Genomic DNA, 16,859 nt, shown 5'->3' with positions numbered 1-16,859 from the left:
CACAAACACACATGAAAACACACACACACATGAAAACACACACACACATGAAAACACACACACACACACACACATGAAAACACACACTCACACACACATGAAAACACACACACACATGAGTCCCTGAACGTTACCCATGAGTCCCTGAACGTTACCCATGAGTCCCTGAACGTTACCCATGAGGCCCTGAACGTTACCCATGAGGCCCTGAACGTTACCCATGAGGCCCTGAACGTTACCCATGAGGCCCTGAACGTTACCCATGAGGCCCTGAACGTTACCCACGAGTCCCTGAACGTTACCCACGAGGCCCTGAACGTTACCCACGAGGCCCTGAACGTTACCCATGAGGCCCTGAACGTTACCCATGAGGCCCTGAACGTTACCCATGAGTCCCTGAACGTTACCCATGAGGCCCTGAACGTTACCCATGAGGCCCTGAACGTTACCCATGAGGCCCTGAACGTTACCCATGAGGCCCTGAACGTTACCCATGAGGCCCTGAACGTTACCCATGAGGCCCTGAACGTTACCTATGAGGCCCTGAACGTTACCCACGAGGCCCTGAACGTTACCCATGAGTCCCTGAACGTTACTCATGAGGCCCTGAACGTTACCCATGAGGCCCTGAACATTACCCATGAGTCCCTGAATGTTACCTATGAGGCCCTGAACGTTACCCATGAGGCCCTGAACGTTACCCATGAGTCCCTGAACGTTACCCATGAGGCCCTGAACGTTACCCATGAGGCCCTGAACATTACCCACGAGGCCCTGAACGTTACCCATGAGTCCCTGAACGTTACTCATGAGGCCCTGAACGTTACCCATGAGGCCCTGAATGTTAGCTATGAGGCCCTGAGCGTTACCCATGAGGCCCTGAACGTTACCCATGAGGCCCTGAACGTTACCCATGAGGCCCTGAACGTTACCCATGAGGCCCTGAACGTTACCCATGAGGCCCTGAACGTTACCCATGAGGCCCTGAACGTTACCTACGAGGCCCTGAACGTTACCCACGAGGCCCTGAACGTTACCCACGAAGCCCTGAACGTTACCCATGAGTCCCTGAACGTTACATATGAGGCCCTGAACGTTACCCATGAGGCCCTGAACGTTACCTATGAGGCCCTGAATGTTACCCATGAGGCCCTGAACGTTACCCATGAGGCCCTGAATGTTACCCATGAGGCCCTGAACGTTACCCATGAGTCCCTGAACGTTACCCATGAGGCCCTGAACGTTACCCATGAGGCCCTGAATGTTACCCACGAGGCCCTGAACGTTACCCACGAGGCCCTGAACGTTACCCATGAGTCCCTGAACGTTACATATGAGGCCCTGAACATTACCCATGAGGCCCTGAACGTTACCTATGAGGCCCTGAACATTACCCACGAGGCCCTGAACGTTACCCACGAGGCCCTGAACGTTACCCATGAGTCCCTGAACGTTACTCATGAGGCCCTGAACGTTACCCATGAGGCCCTGAACGTTACCCATGAGTCCCTGAATGTTACCTATGAGGCCCTGAACGTTACCCATGAGGCCCTGAACGTTACCCATGAGTCCCTGAACGTTACCCATGAGGCCCTGAACGTTACCCATGAGGCCCTGAATATTACCCACGAGGCCCTGAACATTACCCACGAGGCCCTGAACGTTACCCATGAGTCCCTGAACGTTACCCATGAGGCCCTGAACGTTACCCATGAGTCCCTGCACGTTACCCATGAGGCCCTGAACGTTACCCATGAGTCCCTGAACGTTACCCATGAGGCCCTGAACGTTACCCATGAGTCCCTGAACGTTATCCATGAGTCCCTGAACGTTACCCATGAGGCCCTGAACGTTACCTATGAGGCCCTGAACGTTACCCATGAGGCCCTGAACGTTACCCATGAGGCCCTGAACGTTATCCATGAGGCCCTGAACGTTACCTATGAGGCCCTGAACGTTACCCATGAGGCCCTGAACGTTACCCATGAGGCCCTGAACGTTATCCATGAGGCCCTGAACGTTACCCATGAGGCCCTGAACGTTACCCATGAGGCCCTGAACGTTACCCATGAGGCCCTGAACGTTACCCATGAGTCCCTGAACGTTACCTCGTGCTCAGCACAGACCGGCTACGCCATCCTCTCAGCAGTTAAACTCGGCGGCCCCAGAGGAACCTGGATGTGATTCCTCTCCGCAGAGAAAGACAGAGTTCACATAATTTGCCGGCTGGTTGATGGTCGTTTCAGAGCGTGCACTGATCCTGCTGCCAGGGGCCGCCGGTTCACCCGGAGCCTCTTACTGGACAGAAAACCGTCTGACTGTGATATTTTAGTTCAAGTCTTGTAAAAGGATAAGTGGGACTGTGGTCGCCTGTTTTTAGAAGGAGAGCATGAAGACTGAGCCCAGAGGAGGAACGCCTCATTGTGTCCCTCTTCTGAGCTTCTGAGGAAACATGGAAACAAAGACATTGTGTGTGTGTGTGTGGGTTATGACCAGGTCGACTATCGCCATGTTTAATAGCTCTTAAAGGTTTGTACAGGTACATTCACCCAAGAGGAAAAACATCATTAAAGGAAAACGTACTATAATATTGAGTCTGATGATATATCATATTTATATCATATCTATTTATACTAGCTCATAGAAACAAGAAAATGTACCAGTGAAATGCTACAAATATGTATTTGGCTTCATTCCTGAAGAGAGAGACACATTTTATTTTTGCTATAAAATGTCCCTTTGTTGTATTATATGTTGCTCGATTGTGTTTGATTATTAATACATATACAGGACTGTCTCAGAAAATTAGAATATTGTGATAAAGTTCTTTATTTTCTGTAATGCAATTTAAAAAACAAAAATGTCATGCATTCTGGATTCATTACAAATCAACTGAAATATTGCAAGCCTTTTATTCTTTTAATATTGCTGATTATGGCTTACAGCTTAAGAAAACTCTAAAATCCTATCTCATAAAATTTGAATATTTCCCCAGACCAAGTTAAAAAAAAGATTTATAACAGCAAAACAAAATCAAACATTTGAAAATGTGTTTCCAGGTGTTTCGAGTTAATTAGGCGATTCAAGTGATTTGTTTAATGAATCCAGAATGCATGACATTTATTTTAATGCATTACAGAAAATAAAGAACTTTATCACAATATTCTAATTTTCTGAGACAGTCCTGTATATATGAATATATGTATATATAATATATATATATTTATATATATAAATATATATATATATATATATATAAATATACATATATAATATATATATGTATATATATGCATATTTATATATACAGGACTGTCTCAGAAAATTAGAATATTTTGATAAAGTTCTTTATTTTCTGTAATGCAATTAAAAAAACAAAAATGTCATGCATTCTGGATTCATTACAAATCAACTGAAATATTGCAAGCCTTTTTTTTTTTTTTATATTGCTGATTATGGCTTACAGCTTAAGAAAACTCTAAAATCCTATCTCATAAAATTTTAATATTTCCTCAGACCAAGTAAAAAAAAAGATTTATAACAGCTGAGTGTTTGTCAAGGCTCAGGAAACAATTGCAGGTGTTTCGAGTTAATTAGACAATTCAAGTGATTTGTTTAATACCCTACTAGTATACTTTTTCATGATATTCTAATATTTAGAGATAGGATATTTGAGTTTTCTTAAGCTGTAAGCCATAATCAGCAATAAATCAGAATAAAAGGCTTGCAATATTTCAGTTGATTTGTAATGAATCCAGAATGCATGACATTTTTGTTTTTTTAATTGCATTACAGAAAATAAAGAACTTCATCACAATATTCTAATTTTCTGAGACAGTCCTGTATATATATATATATACATATATATATGTATACGTTGACACGTTGGTGACTGCTGGCATTAAGCGTAAGCTTTTATTTTGAAGGATTGTTCATGTCAACTATATTAACCTATATCTGCATTCTAAATTTTCTAAAGTACCGGTTACACAATTTTGACAATTTAGTTTCGAACACATCTGAGTTTCACGGAATCTTGGCTTAGTGGATCGATACCAGATTCTGCGCTCCAGCTCGCTGGCTTCCAGCTGTTCCGAGCGGACCGGGACACAGAGCTCTCCGGAAAAGCAAAGGGTGGAGGAATCTGCTTTTACCTCAACAACGGCTGGTGCAACGACGTAACGGTGATCCTACAGCACTGTTCGCCGGACCTGGAATCTTTTATCATTCACTGCAAACCCTTCTACTCCCCACGTGAGTTCGCTTCATTCATCCTGGCGGAGTTTACATGCGCCGCAGGGGCGTGCACGAGGCACAGCGGACCCTCGCCGAACAGATACGGTGTGTGGGCGGACCTTCCCGGACTCTTTAGTTATTGTACTCGGGATTTTAACAAAGGAAACCTCAGCCACGAACTCCTAAATATAGACAGTTAATTAAATGCCCTACCAGAGAAGAGCATTCTGGACCACTGCTACACAACAATCAGCAGGGCCTATCACGCCGTCCTCGAGCTGCACTGGGAAACTCTGACCACGTCATGGTTGATCTGATTGCCTCATACAGGCAGAGACTAAAGCTCTGCAAACCTGTGGTGAGGAAGCTCAAGAAGTGGACCAGTGAGGCTCTGGAGGATCTGGGCGTGCTTGGACTGTACTGACTGGGATGTCTTCAGGACTGCTACCAACAGCCTGGATGAGTACACAGAGGCTGTAACTTCCACATCAGCTTCTGTGAGGACAGCTGTATTCCATCCAGCTCCAGGGTGAGTTATAACAACGACAAACCCTGGTTCACAGCCGAGCTCAGGAAGCTAAGACTGCAGAAGGACCAGGCATTCAGGAGTGGGGACAAGGACCTGTACACAGAGTCCAAATACAGGTTTAGCAAGGCGGTGAGAGATGCTAAACTACTGTACTCTGAGAAACTGCAACAGCAGCTCTCAGCAAACGACTCTGCTTCTGTCTGGAGAGGGCTCAGGCAGATCACCAACTACAAGCCCAAATCACCCCACTCCATGAACAATGTGCTTCTGGCAGGCAGGCTAAATGAGTTCTACTGCCGCTTTGAAGACAATGGAGCAGTCCTGAGACCATCCCCACAGCCCCATCAACAAGCCACAGACCATCAGCCCACCCTCCCCAGCCCATCAGGGGCTCACACCTCTGGAGCACCCTCCATCAACTCAGCACGACCCTCGTCATCCTGGAGAGAGCGTCAATAGGCTGTTCAAAAGCAGAACCCCGCAAAGCAGCGGGCCCGGACTCCGTCTCCCCTCCACCCTGAAGCACTGTGCTGACCAGCTGTCTCCGGTGTTCACCGACATCTTCAACACCTCCTGGAGACATGCCACGTTCCAGCCTGCTTCAAGGCCTCCACCATCATCCCGTCCCCAAAAACCCAAGATCACAGGACTCAATGACTACAGGCCCATCGCCTGACCTCTGTGGTCATGAAGTCCTTTGAACGCTTGGTCCTGTCACACCTCAAGACCATCACCGACCCACTCCTGGACCCCTGCAGTTCGCCTACAGAGCCAACAGGTCTGTAGGCGATGCAGTCAACATGGCCCTTCACTACATCCTCCAGCATCTGGACTCCCCAGGAACCTACGCCCAGGATCCTGTTTGTGGACTTCAGCTCTGCTTTCAATACAATCATCCCGTCCCTGCTGCAGGACAAGCTCTCCCAGCTGCACGTGCCCGACTCCACCTGCAGGTGGATCACAGACTTCCTGACCGACAGGAAGCAGCACGTGAGGCTGGGGAAACACGTCTCAGGCTCCCGGACCACCAGCACGGGTTCCCCCAAGGCTGTGTTCTCTCCCTCTGCTGTTCTCCTGTACACCAACAGCTGCACCTCCAGTCACCAGTCCGTCAAGCTCCTAAAGTTCGCGGATGACACCACCCTCATTGGACTCATCTCTGGTGGGGACGAGACCGCCTACAGGTGGGAGACTGACCACCTGGTGACCTGGTGCAGCCAGAACAACCTGGAGCTCAACGCTCTAAAGACAGTGGAGATGGTTGTGGATTTCAGGAGGAATGCAGCCCCACCCGCCCTCTCATCCTGTGTGACTCCCCGTCGACGCTGTGAGTCCTACCGCTTCCTGGGCTCCATCATCTCCCAGGACCTCAAGTGGGAGCTGAACATCCGCTCCATCACCAAGAAGGCCCAGCAGAGGATGTTCTTCCTGAGGCAGCTGAGGAAATTCAACCTGCCAGGAGAATGATGGTACAATTCTACACGGCCATCGTTGAGTCCATCATCTGCTCCTCCATCACCGTCTGGCACCCTGCAGCCACAGCCAAAGACAAGCGCAGGCTGCAGAGCATCATCCGCTCGGCCGAGAGGGTTATCGGTTGCAATCTGCCTTCCCTCCAGGTCCTGTTCACTTCCAGGTCACTGAAGCGGGCCAGAAAGATTGTCGCTGACCCCTCCCACCCTGGGCACTCCTGTTCGAGTCCCTCCCTCGGGAGGAGGCTGCGTCCATCAGGACAAAGACCACCCGCCACACCAAAGTTTTTTCCCGTCGGCAGTCGGGCTCATCAATGGAACCCGGACTGACTGACTGTCACCCCCAGGACTACCACCTCTTCTTCCTCCTTCCTCCCGCTCCTTCCTCTTCCTCCTCCTCACTCCTCCTCCCTCCTCCTTCTTCTTCCCTTCTCCACACACGTCACTTTAACATGCACTTGAAGCACACACCCAAACACTTCACATTATTTGTTGTCTTTCTGTCGTGTTGATTGTTGTTTGTTTTGTCATGTCCAAATGTTGCACCTTCCACCAAAAAAAATTCCTCGTTTGTTTGTGAAAACATTCCTGGCAATAAAACTGTTTCTGATTCTGATTCTGATTCTGAGTGACGTGTTGTGAGTTTTTCAGAATAAAAGCTCCGCGCTCATCCTCGGTCCTCTCCTCTGCTCCAGGTACAAGTCCAACGAGGACTACGTGTACGTCCGCGGCCGCGGCCGAGGGAAGTACATCTGCGAGGAATGCGGCATCCGCTGCAAGAAGCCCAGCATGCTGAAGAAGCACATCCGCACGCACACCGACGTGCGGCCCTACGTCTGCAAGTTCTGCAACTTCGCCTTCAAGACAAAAGGTGGGGCTCCATTACCCACCGGCCTGAACGTGAGCCTCATGATTAATAACGTGAGGTTTAGCGTGGCCATTGTTTCATCAGCATCTGATCTTCATCGCTCCTCATCGCGGGGGGCCGACACAGAGGTCGCTTTAAATAAATCATGTTTATCGGGATGTTTGCAGCTTTTCTTGAAGTTTATTTGTGGAGCACATTAAAACAAGGTTATTCAACGGGCTCCACGAAGAAGATAAAACAATGACATCATCAAAACATAATGCACAAGAAAAGAAGACTTAGAAACTATTAAGAACATTTATTTTAACATTAAAAACAGTAAAAATCTAAGAAGTAAAGTTAAAATAAAATACAGTGATTGATTGATATCCTTGGATCTGGTTCAATTAAGGGCGAAAAAGAAGAGTCTGGATGTTAAGGAGCTGAAGGTCTCTGAGGGTCTCTGAAGGTCTCTGAGGGTCTCTAATGGTCTCTTAAGGTCTTTGAGGGTCTCTGAAGGTCTCTGAGGGTCTCTGAGGGTCTCTAATGGTCTCTTACGGTCTTTGAGGGTCTCTGAGGGTCTCTGAAGGTCTCTGGAGGTCTCTGAGGGTCTCTAAGGGTCTCTAATGGTCTCTTAAGGTCTTTGAGGCATACCTGCAAACTTGTCACCTTTCGGTGAAATTCACCGTTTTGAACTCAAAATAGGTCATCCACGTAAATCGTGGAGATCCGAAGAGTTTTTGTTTTGGGGGGTCACCTGGCCCGCTGCCGTTGAGATTGCAGTGAGACGCGGAGAAAAGTGTGAAGTGTTGCTCTTCGCAATAAAACATCTTTGATGGGACGTGTCTCGGCCAATCAGCGTTCAGATGTCCACAGCGTTTGGGGGTTCAGGTTAGCTTGAATGTTAGCCCGCTACATCTACTCCTGTCACGCTGCACGGTGTAGCGATGCTAACAAAGTACGTTAAACACGATGTGATTTAGCATATTTTTAGTATCAATACTTCATTAAGAGAGCGATCAGGCCGCGCTGCTCCGTGTCGAGCTGTCTGCGCACACTGCGCTGCGCAGCTCACAGCGAGAGAAGAGGCGGAGCTTAGAGACTTCGGCTTAAAAACTAAAAAGATGCCAGAAGGGAAATGTTTCAGTCTGTAAAGTTGTGTAACTCTCCAGCTGCTCATCCTGATGAACTGTGGATCATCTGGTCAGAGACTAACGCCTCATAGTGTATAATCAATGCTATGATGGAACCATGTAGTTTCATTCATATCTGGCTGTATGAATACTCATATTACTGTCATTTGTTAAGTGTTGAAAAAGTTGGTAAAAAGTGAACCATACAGATGTTTTATTTATTACTATTATAGATAAATAGACCAGTCTCGTAATTATGGTACCATATTGTTTGTATGGTGTATTGAATTCTGGTATGGGGTATCATGATATTTATGGCAGGTATGTAATATGTATAGAAGTTATAATATGAGTATCGTGACAAACAGGTAGAGACAGAACAGATTCAGGGAGAAGTCCATGAGGACTGTTCAGGCAACAAAAAAGGAAGTTGGTTCATGAATGACTTTAACCATATTATATATAATGGCAATGTATATTTGTTATTACTATCATTATAGGGCTGAGTCAGAGCGGAGAACCTTTTGTTCTTAAACTGTTTATTATCATTATTTAGATTTGTGGTCAGAACAATAAAATGACTGTAGTTGTGGTTCTAAAAGCTTTGAGGCTTCAAACAACGTGGATGTGGTGTGGTGACACAAAAAAACAAAAAGTCACCTGCACCCCCCCGTTGTCACCTTTTTCACCCCTCATGAGTTTGCAGGTATGTTGAGGGTCTCTTAAGGTCTTTGAGGGTCTCTGAGGGTCTCTGAAGGTCTCTGGAGGTCTCTGAGGGTCTCTGAAGGTCTTTGAGGGTCTCTAATGGTCTCTTAAGGTCTTTGAGGGTCTTTGAGGGTCTCTAAGGGTCTCTGAGGGTCTCTTAAGGTCTTTGAGGGTCTCTGAGGGTCTCTAAGGGTCTCTGAGGGTCTCTTAAGGTCTTTGAGGGTCTCTGAGGGTCTCTGAAGGTCTCTAAGGGTCTCTTAAGGTCTTTGAGGGTCTCTAAGGGTCTCTGAAGGTATCTAAGGGTCTCTGAGGGTCTCTAAGGGTCTCTTAAGGTCTTTGAGGGTCTCTACGGGTCTCTTAAGGTCTTTGAGGGTCTCTGAGGGTCTCTGAAGGTCTCTGGAGGTCTCTAAAGGTCTCTGAAGGTCTCTAAGGGTCTCTGAGGGTCTCTGAGGGTCTCTTAAAGTCTTTGAGGGTCTCTAAGGGTCTCTGAGGGTCTCTAAGGGTCTCTTACGGTCTTTGAGGGTCTCTAAGGGTCTCTGAGGGTATGTTAAGGTCTTTGAGGGTCTCTAAGGGTCTCTGAGGGTCTCTGAAGGTATCTAAGGGTCTCTGAAGGTCTCTAAGGGTCTCTGAGGGTCTCTAAGGGTCTCTACGGGTCTCTAAGGGTCTCTGAGGGTCTCTAAGGGTCTCTAATGGTCTCTGAGGGTCGCTAAAGACCTGCAGCTTTCAGGGACCTCGCTCCATGTGGAACAAACTGAACGCTGCTTCTCCGTGTTGCAACATGAGAGCTGTAACTAAAGAAGGGAATCCTGTGTGTGTGTGTGTGTGTGTGTGTGTGTGTGTGTGTGTGTGTGTGTGTGTGTGTGTGTGTGTGTGTGTGTGTGTGTGTGTGTGTGTGTGTGTGTGTGTGTGTGTGTGCGTGTGTGTGTGTGTGTGTGTGGTAGGAAACCTGACGAAGCACATGAAGTCTAAGGCTCACATGAAGAAGTGTCTGGAGCTGGGCGTCTCCATGTCGTCTTCTGTGGAGGACACGGAGGCGGACGAAGGAGGTAGGAACCACCGGTCGCTGTGAGGACATTACCCACAATGCATTGCCTCGCCCTTCACCCTAACCCTAACATTCACCGTTGAAGGGTCCTTCCTGGAGGTCGCATCAATCTATTAAAACTTTATATTTAAAAACAATGTTTTGCACCTGTCACACATTTGCACCGCTACATATATATATATATATATATATGTATATATATATATTTATATAAATATAAATATATACATTTTTATATATTTATATATTTATACATATATATATGTATATATATATTTATATTTGAGGTCCAAAGATTTATATTTATATATATATATATAAATCTTTGGACCTCATAGAGGTCTAAAAAGTGACGGTCCTCACAATTATAGATGTACGGGAGCAGACACACACACACACACACAGCTGCAGAAAGAAAAACGCTCCTTCCATAATTTGTTCTGATTATTAAAATATGAATTAAAGGCTATAATACATTCATTTAGTTAGTTATAGTTTTATTAGTGTCCTTAACGTAGTTATTCATGGAGTTACTTTCCCTTTTCATCCTCTTTTCCGTCTGTCCTCCTCCTCCTCCTCCTCCTCCTCCTCCTCCTCCTCCTCTCTTAGATGTCGGAGAGGAAGGTCAGAGGTCGGAGAAGATGTCCCGCGGCTCCATGGCGGACCATCAGTTCTCCGACGCCGACGACTCTGACGGCGGCGAGGACGACGGCGACGAGGTGGACGAAGACGACGAAGACGAGGACGACTACGACGGCGACTCCACGCCGAGGACGCACTCGCGCTCTAGCAGCCCGCCGCCCTACGGCCCGCCCGCCATGTCCGTCACGGCCTCCTCCTCCTCCTCCTCCTCCTCCTACCCGGCTCGCCACCCGGCGCCCGACCTCCTGGGCAACGCCAACCGGCCGCCGCTGTTCGGCTGCTTCCCCACGGTGCCGAGCATCCAGATCACCCCGCAGGCGCCGGGCAGCGGGCTGCTGGCTCCGCCCCCTGGCGCCTCCTCCTCCTCCTTCATGGACGACGACCTCGCCTCGCCGTCCTCCCGCCTCTCCTCGCCGGGGCCGGCCCGCTCCGGCTGCCCGTCGCCGCTCTCCCCGTCCTCCTCGCCATCGGCCCGCCGGTACCTGTCGCCGCGCCGCGACCTCTCGCCGCGCGCCAGGCACCTGTCGCCCCGGCGGGACGTTTCTCCTCTTCGTCACCTCTCGCCGAAGAGGGGCCTCGCGGCGGCGGGTTACAGGCGGGACCTCTCCCCCAGGAGGGGCCACCCCTCGCTGCTCTCGCCGCTCTCCCGGCCGGCGTCTCCGGGGGGGCGGGACTACAAGCGCGACCTCTCGCCGCGGGGGCGCCACCGGGCGATGGTCCGGCCGCTCTCTCCTCGCCGGGGCCTCCACCCACACCTCCATCACCACGGGTGAGTCCAGGGCGACATGGGTGGAAAAGGGGAGGAGTTTGGTGGGTTGCAATGTACAACCTCGCCACTAGAGGGCACTAAACCCTGCGCACTGCCCCTTTAAGAGACAGATTTGAAGTGTTGTACTTGTGATATTTCTCCCCAGCCAGCCGAGCGGCTCGCGGGGCCTCAGGACGGGGCACCAGGGCGGCGTGCCGGGTCCGGCGGAGGCGGGACTTCCCAGAACCGGCATGGAGATGGAGACGGTGAGAGTCCGAAAAAATAGAAGAAGTGGACGTAGTTGTGGTGACGTCACTCATCGGTTTGAGGACTGATGTTAAGAAGCCCTGGTGGTCAGGAGGGAGAATGCAGCTCTAACACATGAAGCATAGACTTCTATACAACCAGAGGAGCCCCCTGGTGGTCAGGAGAGAGAATGCAGCTTTCAGACACTCTTCAGAACTGTGAGTTCTCTGAGTTTCCACTTCGTAGAACATTTCGGTGCTTAAGTGTGATTTAGTAAACTTTCTGACACCGCCACGGACGAGCTGGAGCAGACATGTGGGGGAAAAGGGAGAAAGAAAGAGAGAGAGAGAGAGAGAGAGAGGGAGGGAGGGAGGGAGAGAGGGAGGAGGAGGAGGGAGAGAGAGAGAGAGAGAGAGGGAGGGAGAGAGAGAGAGGGAGAGAGGGAGGGAGAGAGAGACAGAGAGAGAGGGTGAGAGGGAGAGAGAGAGAGACAAAGAGACAGAGAGAGAGAGGGAGAGAGACAGAGAGAGAGAGGGTGAGAGGGAGAGAGAGAGAGACAAAGAGAGAGAGAGACAGAGATTTTTGATTTTTTTTGATTTTTTGAAAACCTTTATTCAAAGAAAACTTTGAACCACAATAAACCAAATTATTTTCAACACACAAAACATAAACGCAGCACCAATCCTGAACAAAAAGAGAACGTCCATGATGCTCGTGTTGGACACTAAACTAAAGTCCACTGAGGACAGGAAGTGCCTCCTGCCCTCCGTCTTGAGGCTGAAGCTCCTCCCAGAGGCTCTGGCTCCTCCTCTTCACTCGATCTCTCCTCTCATCGTCCACCACCTGCAGCACCTTGTTGAGTTCACACAGGATCTTTTTGAGCCTGTAGAACTCCTGTGGCGTGAAGCTCCTCTCTTGCCCTTGCACGTCAGGAAAGTGGCGGACAGGAAGAACTTATCCCTGCAGAAGTGGTCCTCCACCTTCACGTGCCACTCCTGCTTGGTCTTCCGGAGGAACTCCTTAATCTCCTCCACACTGTAGTGTGGATCAGCGTAGGAGTCCTCCTCCGAGCTGGACTCTGGCTCCGGCTCCGCCCCCCTTGGCCTGGACCTCCTTCTTCCCGCCGTCGCCTTCTTTGCCTGTGGGTTCTCTCCATCACCTCCTCCACACTTCCTCTTTAAACGGGAGACTCTGAGGCTCTCCTCCTCCGCCTCCATGTCCGCCTCACTGTCTGACAGCCTCACCTCCCTGACGACTGTCTCCCTTTCTTCTTCTGACTCTCCTTTGTCCTCTTCTACACCTTCTTGGGCCACCTCAGCCCCAGCCCCACCCACTTCTCTCCTCTCTTCCTCACCCTGCTGGCCTGTGACCGTCTCCCCCTCTCCCTCCTCACCTTGCTGGACTGGACCAGTGCCCCCCTCCTCTTCCTCCTCCACAACCTGCTGGGCACCCCCCATCTCTGCCTGCTCTCTCTCCTCATCCTGCTGGGAGCCCCCAGTTCCTGCCTGCTCCCTCTCCTCCCCCCTCTGGGTACCTGCAGTCCCTGGTTGCCCCCTCCCCTGCTGTGCACCCCCCGTGCCCTCCGCCCACCCCTGGCTCCCCCCGAGGAGCCTCCTGCTGGTGTTCTGCTCAGCAGCTCTCCACAGTGGCAGTCCTGGCTCTGTGCCCTCTCCCCTCAGATGAAGCACCTCCCGTTCCCTGAGGAGATGTAAATGGGGTAGTTGTGCTCTCCACCCTGATGAACACCCGGAGGCGGAGCTCTCCACCCTGATGAACACCCGGAGGCGGAGCTCTCCACCCTGATGAACACCCGGAGGCGGAGCTCTTCTCCCCTGTTGTTCAGGATCATAGAGAGATGCCTCCGGTGGGACCACACGTGTTTCATCCGGGAGGACTTCCACCCTGAGGGGATCTTCCTCAGCCGGGACACCACCTTCCCGTGCTTCACCAGCTCCTTTAAGATCACCTCCTCTTGTATAAACGGAGGCACGTTGGCCACGGTGACCCGAACCGACGGTGTGGCCAGCGGCGCCACCGGCACATACATGCCTCTGATGACCCGACACCACCACCTCGTTCACTTTGTCCACGCTGTCTAGAAACAGCACCACCACTCCGTTCATATGGGCAGCGGACCTCACGCAGCCGTCACCAACCACGTCGCCCACTGCCAGCCCCACCTCCTCCTCCGAGCACGGGAAACTCGGCGCCACTCTAATGCCGTGTTCCCTCGTGAGGAAACTCATATCCTCAATGACTAGCTCCCCGCTAGCTTCCCGTTAGCTCGCCGCTAACCCGCCACTAACGCTCACACAGACACACAAAACAATCTCTCCGTGAACCCACACACTCACACAGACAGTCGGGTGAACCCACACACACTCACAGCAAACATACCTGTTAACCCAGTCACTCTTTAGCATGGAAAAACCACCTTTAAACCAACACAGTGCTCCTCTGCTCCACAACCACACGTCCTCTCACGCTGAGAGAGAGAGAGAGAGAGAGAGACAGAGAGAGAGGGAGAGAGACAGAGAGAGAGAGGGTGAGAGGGAGACAGAGAGAGAGAGAGAGAGAGGGAGAGAGAGAGAGAGACAGAGAGAGAGAGACAGAGAGAGACAAAGAGACAGAGAGAGAGAGAGAGAGGGAGAGAGAGAGAGAGCGTCTGGCAGGCGGAGCAGCAGCATTCAGAGAGGATGAGGGAATAAAGGGCGAGTCGGGTAGACGGAGGGCTAGAGAGAGAGGGATGATTGAAGACGGGGCTGCTGGGTAATGGGATCTTGGCAGTCGGCGTGGTTTAGTAACGCGGCTGTTTTTCTTCCCGAGGCTCCGCCTCCCAGCGAGCATCAGGGCCGTGTTTAAACCCCGAAGAGTTCGGCCTCCAGGAGTTTTGACTTCTCGTCGTGTTTATCGTAAGAAGTTAGAATGTGAAGACGAGAGGAAGAAGAGGTGACGATGTTCTCGTGCCTCCAGGAACTTTGTCTGGTGTCGCCGGCGGACTGGGACCAGCGGCGCCGGCCCAGCCCCCCCCACCAGGTCCTGTTCAGCCACCTTCCTCTTCACTCACAGCTCCAGGTGATTATTGACGCCCTCTATATACTGGGCTTTATTCTGATTCTTATTTTTTTAAATTTGTAAATATTTCAAATGTTACTTTTTTTAACGTTTTATTTTTAGAATTTTTACTTAATTGTATTTTGTATTCATTACATTATTGAAATTCATTTTTATTTTATTTGTTTCATATCAGATTTTTCTTTATATATAGATATTTTAAATATTTATTGATTTACTTAATATATTCTTATATATATTATAAATATTTCTTTCATTCATAATTTTTTTATATTCATGAATGATAATTTTTAGTTTATGATTTTTCTTTGATTACTTAATTATTCTTTGTATTCAATACATTAATGCATTAATGATTTTTATTTTTAAAATGTGCTTTAATAGAGAATTTGTTGTATTTATTTTTCTACATATATGAAATATTTCTTTCATTACTTATTTTTTTCATGACTGATAACTTTTTAAAATATAATTTGCTTTCCTATATAATATTTTTTATAAATTTATTTATATTACTTTAATTTAATTATATAGATATATTTTGTGGTACTATTTCATATATTTAATTCTGTATTTTATTATATGAATCACTTTAAAAAGTAACGATGTAAAAGTCATGTGAAATATTTAATATTTAATATTTAATAAATACCTCAAAGGTTAACGCGGGACTCAAACCTTCATCTTCTCCTCAGGTGCGCTCCCCGTTCCCGATGAGTCCCATCGGAGGGATCCAGGTGATGCACTGCGTCCCCGCCACCTCCCCGCTGGGCCAGCAGGAGGCGCAGCAGAGCGCGGCCCGCCTGCTGCTGCAGAGGAACACGTCGGAGGACTCCACCGCCAGTGAGGCCGCCTCCCCTCACGTCACCTCCTTCTCCGAGAGGGGAGTTCGAAGAGGAGGAGGAGGAGGAGGAGGGGGCGAGAGGCTGAGGGAGTCGACTTCACCTTACCCCTCGTCGCAGGAGAGGGAAGGAGGAGGGGTGAGGCAGGAGCAGCAAGAGGAGAACATCTACACCTGCACCAAGGCCATCGCCTCCCTCTGCATCGAGGAGGAGGAGCGGGGAGGAGGAGGAGGAGGAGGAGCCAGGACTTCTCCCTCCGCTCAGCATCAGCAGCGCTCACCGTCCATCTCCACGTCACCTCCTTCTCCTCCCCCGCCTCCTCCCCCCCCACACGGCCCCGGGGGTCAGCACTTTAGTGGCCTGGCAGTCAGGCCTCACCACCCATCGATCCCCTCCTCCTCCTCCTCCTCCTCCTCCTCCTCTCCTCACCCTCCCAGCCCCGCATGGGACACCCTGCCGCCTCCTCCCACCTCCAAACCTCTCAGGCTGGAGAGAGACGGTGCAGCGGAAAGCACAAAGAGGAGCAGAGACGTGTCGTAGGGAGGAGGACACGAGGAGGAGGACACGAGGAGGAGGACACTAGGAGGAGGACACGAGGAGGAGGACACGAGGAGGAGGACACGAGGAGGAGGACATGAGGAGGAGGACACGAGGAGGAGGACACGAGGAGGAGGACATGAGGAGGACATGAGGAGGAGGACACGAGGAGGACACGAGGAGGAGGACATGAGGAGGAGGAGGACATGAGGAGGAGGACACGAGGAGGAGGACATGAGGAGGAGGAAAGGTCCTAGGGAGGACACGAGGAGGAGGACATGAGGAGGAGGACACAAGGAGGAGGACACGAGGAGGAGGAGGAAAGGTCCTAGGGAGGACACGAGGAGGAGGACACGAGGAGGACACGAGGAGGAGGACACGAGGAGGAGGACACGAGGAGGACACGAGGAGGAGGAAGGGATGAAGTGCAACAGAGAGAGAAGAAACACTTTTTGCACACGTGTACACACACATTCAGTTTATACACACACACTCTCTCTCACACACACACACTCTCTCTCTCACACACACTCTCTCTCACACACACACACTCTCTCACACACACACTCTCTCTCACACACACACTCTCTCTCACACACACACACACACTCTCTCTCTCACACACTCTCTCACACACACACACTCTCTCTCTCACACACACACACTCTCTCTCTCACACACACACACTCTCTCACACACACACTCTCTCTCACACACACACTCTCTCACACACACACACTCTCTCACACACACACACACTCTCTCTCTCACACACACACACACACACTCTCTCTCACACACA

The 16,859-nt window shown here is 49.9% G+C and overlaps 1 protein-coding gene across 8 annotated transcripts in view; it reads left to right on the top strand.

Annotated features, from left to right (window-relative positions):
• The window catches only part of hivep2a (HIVEP zinc finger 2a), a 96,922-nt gene extending 80,348 nt beyond the window's left edge, over positions 1-16,574 (top strand). For all 8 annotated transcript variants that reach the window (XM_056427451.1, XM_056427450.1, XM_056427452.1 and 5 more), the window contains 6 exons: positions 6,933-7,108; positions 9,864-9,968; positions 10,577-11,378; positions 11,524-11,623; positions 14,577-14,678; positions 15,374-16,574. In XM_056427451.1, the coding sequence (XP_056283426.1) occupies positions 6,933-7,108; positions 9,864-9,968; positions 10,577-11,378; positions 11,524-11,623; positions 14,577-14,678; positions 15,374-16,060 (1,972 nt within the window). In that variant the 3' untranslated portion in view covers positions 16,061-16,574. The remainder of the gene's footprint in view (positions 1-6,932; positions 7,109-9,863; positions 9,969-10,576; positions 11,379-11,523; positions 11,624-14,576; positions 14,679-15,373) is intronic.
• The last annotated feature ends 285 nt before the right edge of the window (positions 16,575-16,859 follow it).

This window comes from Pseudoliparis swirei, chromosome 12 (assembly GCF_029220125.1).
Source record: "Pseudoliparis swirei isolate HS2019 ecotype Mariana Trench chromosome 12, NWPU_hadal_v1, whole genome shotgun sequence".
NCBI classification, from domain to species: domain Eukaryota; kingdom Metazoa; phylum Chordata; class Actinopteri; order Perciformes; family Liparidae; genus Pseudoliparis; species Pseudoliparis swirei.
This window is presented reverse-complemented; position numbering and strand designations above follow the sequence as displayed.